This window comes from Limulus polyphemus, unplaced genomic scaffold (genome assembly GCF_000517525.1).
Source record: "Limulus polyphemus unplaced genomic scaffold, Limulus_polyphemus-2.1.2 Scaffold1471, whole genome shotgun sequence".
Classification (NCBI taxonomy): Eukaryota; Metazoa; Arthropoda; class Merostomata; order Xiphosura; family Limulidae; genus Limulus; species Limulus polyphemus.
Window position 1 is genome coordinate 41,868 of NW_013667081.1, and position 3,958 is coordinate 45,825.

General features: G+C 30.3%; 1 protein-coding gene across 3 annotated transcripts in view; it reads right to left on the reverse strand.

The window, feature by feature from the left end:
• LOC106463725 (dual specificity testis-specific protein kinase 2-like) overlaps positions 1–3,958 on the reverse strand; it is an 85,516-nt gene that overhangs the window by 11,339 nt on the left and 70,219 nt on the right. For all 3 annotated transcript variants that reach the window (XM_013923788.2, XM_013923789.2, XM_013923790.2), the window contains 2 exons: positions 3,078–3,163; positions 1,500–1,584 (listed from right to left, as the gene is read on the reverse strand). In XM_013923788.2, coding sequence (XP_013779242.1) covers positions 1,500–1,584; positions 3,078–3,163 — 171 coding nt within the window. The remainder of the gene's footprint in view (positions 1–1,499; positions 1,585–3,077; positions 3,164–3,958) is intronic.

The following is a 3,958-nucleotide window of genomic DNA, read 5'->3' on the forward strand; positions in this document are numbered from 1 at the left end:
GCTAACAAAAGAACATTGTGAACTACCTTGTACTGGGTACTACTTGCAGACTGGCTAACAAAAGAACATTGTGAACTACCTTGTACTGGGTACTACTTGCAGACTGGCTAACAAAAGAACATTGTGAACTACCTTGTACTGGGTACTACTTGCAGACTGGCTAACAAAAGAACATTGTGAACTACCTTGTAATGGGTACTACTTGCAGACTGGCTAACAAAAGAACATTGTGAACTACCTTGTACTGGGTACTACTTGCATAACACACAGGGAGAGTAAAACTTATAAAAGTATAGATTCTTACAATTACATTGTTTCTTGATGGATAAGGGAATTACTGGAAAATTAGAGACTTCTCTTTGGAAAAGTAAGTCAGACTGAAAGGTTTACATGTCATGTAAAATTTCTTCAACATTTATGTCACATTTTTTCTTTAATTGTAAAACACTAACATAGTGTTCATGTTTTAAAACTACAGATTTTGGCTGAAGTCAATGATTTCAGTTGAATCCATACATCATTTCAGTTAAATAGTACTAAATAATCTTAGATTTAAAATGTTACTTGAGTATTATAAACTGCCATATGCATTATAACACTGTTACAACTTTGTGCAATCAAAACAACTGTTACTGCTTTAACATTCATTTGGAGAATATTCGAAAGAATTAAATTTTTTTTTATTAATCTTTGTACATGGTACTGGTGGCATAATTGAAACTTCCAGTCCAGTGATTATTACATTTATACAGGTAACCTAACTTGACACCATATAAATCATTGCAATTCGTCTTGTTCTTTGATGTATTAATAAAGCACATTCTAAAAAATATGTTTATTCTTATTCAGGTAAAACGTTAATTTCTTTGTTTTGTTTTAGCTCAAAGCCACACCCTGTCCACTGCAGGGAAATCAAAACCCAGATTTAAGCATTTTAAGTCTGTAAACATGCAACTGACTCACCAGAAGGCTAATTTCTTTGTACAGTAACATATTACTACAATGGGTATAATTTTTATTTATTTACAAATTTTCACTATTACATCTTAATAATTTTTATTGTAAAGTACTGAAGTAAAATTTTTAGTCCACATCAAATTTTCAACTGTATGTAAAAGTATAATGGCTAAAATCATTATCTTGTATTGTGGCAGTATGATTAAAAATTAATCTAGGACATGTGATCATGTTGTTGTTTGTTATTAAGCACAAAGCTACACAAAGGGCTATCTGTGCAGACATACCGCTGTGCCACTGGGAGGCAGCATGTGATGAACATGAGAGCTCCATATTCAAAAAATACCTATACATGTTGGAATAATTCTATAAAAAAAACTTGCAATATCTTATATCCACTTTTTAACCCCCTGCATAAAGTAAAATGTATCTTTTTTAGTACAGCTTATTTGTAGTAGTTTTGTAGACAAATGGTTCAGCTGACTATGAGAGTTTTTCAAACAATCTTATATTTTAGTATTTTTTTATTTAATAAATCTTACCTTTTCATTATACCATTCTCCTTTCAAACATTCTGGTGCCATCCAATAGGGAGAACCAACAACTGGAAGCCTGTGAGCCTGATCACTGAATGAAACAAAACAACTGATGACATGTTTTATAATTTGTGTTCATTTTAAATCTCAAGCTAAAATCAGCAGACATGAAATATAAGTTTACATTAATGTTCATAAAAAACTAAATCCATGCAATAACTAAAATCGAACAATTAAACTGCAAAAAAAAATATTATTTGGTAGACCAAAATTACATGTTATTTTATTAGCATCAAAAGTAAAATATTCATGTAATGTAACATTTTCAATATTGAAATTTATTATTGCATTGCACTACCTTGAAGAAACACAAATGTTTCAACAAACAAGGTATATGAAACATTAAAATGAATATTATAGCATCTTAAACCAGTTCAATGGAAAATGTTAAGTTACATTCAACAAAAAAAAGGGGGAAAAAGTTCAAAGTCGTTGAACAAATAGTACTTGAACATTCCAGATAAAAATAAAATACTATATGAAAGGACCACTACAAAATTTTAAACTATATAATTATAAGAACTTATGAGTGAAAGTAAAGAAGAAAGTAATAATACGTCAACCACTCTATATCTACTACATTTAGTGCTAGCGTAGACTTTTGCCCAATACCCTGATTCATCAGGAAAGAGAGCTTACACTTGTAACTTTTGAAACCAATATGTATTATCAGATTAATTAGTAGTTACTCTGCATCTACAATAAATTAAATATCTGTATACATATTTTAAAGGTTTCTTTTCTTTTTCATCAGACGAGAAATTTAAAAGTGAATCTGTGAAGTAAAAGGACTCAAAACCACATACAAATTAAATGTCTGTTAATGAAGAGGGGGGATAATAATCCTCTGATGAATAAACATTTTATCCATACAATTTTATAAGATCTTGGGTAATTGTGTGCATTTTGTACACTGTAAATTTTAAATTAAAATGAAATTTGTGGACTTTATATGTAACTAATAAGATAAACTTTTTAATATTAGTTACTTCATGAGAGATGTTTAACTGCCTAACATTCAAAAATTAATGGAGAAAATTCTGTAAATCAATTACCTTTTATTGAAACTAAATGATAAGAACTTTCAAAATTGTGCCTCTACTGCCAAATACTTTTCTTCTAATTAGATTTTTTTCCCCAATTGGGTCAGCAGTAAGTTATGAACTTACAACACTAAAATCCACAGATAGCCTATTATGTAGCTTTGCACTAAAACAAACCTAATCTAATTGGATTTTGACAGGAATTTATGTTTTTACATTATAGTAAAGGGCTTTTTAACTTAACACAATATGTTAAGTGAAAAAAAAGGAAATTACTTTGTTAATGTTGGTATATATAATATAGTACACACAAAGAAAAAAAGTAAACAAGGAAGAAAAATACACTGAGATAATGATATAAAAATTATAAGCAAATTCACTACATAGAATAAAAACATAAGCTTATAAGAAGTATATATTATATAAATCTTATTATAAAAGAAAATCTATATATTTCAGGAAAATAAATTAAAAGATATACCCCTCATAATCTGGTATTCTTTCAGCTAAACCAAAATCTCCTACAACAGCAGTCAAGTTGCAGTCTTCTTTCTTGATCAGTACATTCTACAAGGAAAGTTTTATTGTCATAAAATCAGTCTATAGAAAATTGAGTTATAATTGGTTAAAACCACCAAATCATATATTATGCCTCAAATCCCTTTTTGACTATTCTTATATTTGATTATCTATGAATATGATATTTTATATTACTGAATTCGATATGCCATTGATGTCAGCTGACATGGTCATTGTAAATGCTTGAACTAATACTAATACAGAAGCATTTTATGTTAATACAATAATAATTTGATAAACAATGATTTATAACCATAGTGAAAACAATTTTGTGTATAAAACATACACGTTTCAACAGAACATTGGTCTGTCTCCTGTAGGGCCCTGTGAGTAAGGCCAAGTATATCCACAGACAGCAAGAAAGGATACGGCTCAGTTCCTAAAATGTTTCAGCATATTACTGCCTTTAATGATAGACTCAGAATCAGGCTGTGCATTGTCTTGACTTGGGCTTAGAAGGTTCAACCCTTGAAACTGTCAAACAACTAGGTAAGGACCAGCAAGACAACTGTGAAATTTTCATTTATGAACTACATCACTGATTCAATGCAGTGGAAAATTAGGCAATCCATTAGGCAGAGTTCAAGGATCAGGAAAGGACTGGAAATATCTCTGCAGATTAGGAGGCATTACTCTCATGGTAGCCATGCCCTTCCTAACACAATTTCATAGACCCCTATGATTCAGGCAGTCATCCCTAATTTTTAAATTGTGGACCAAAGAAATAGATGGTAATCGGTAGCACCCAATAACTGAAGTGGCTACTCTTTAATCATACAGTGG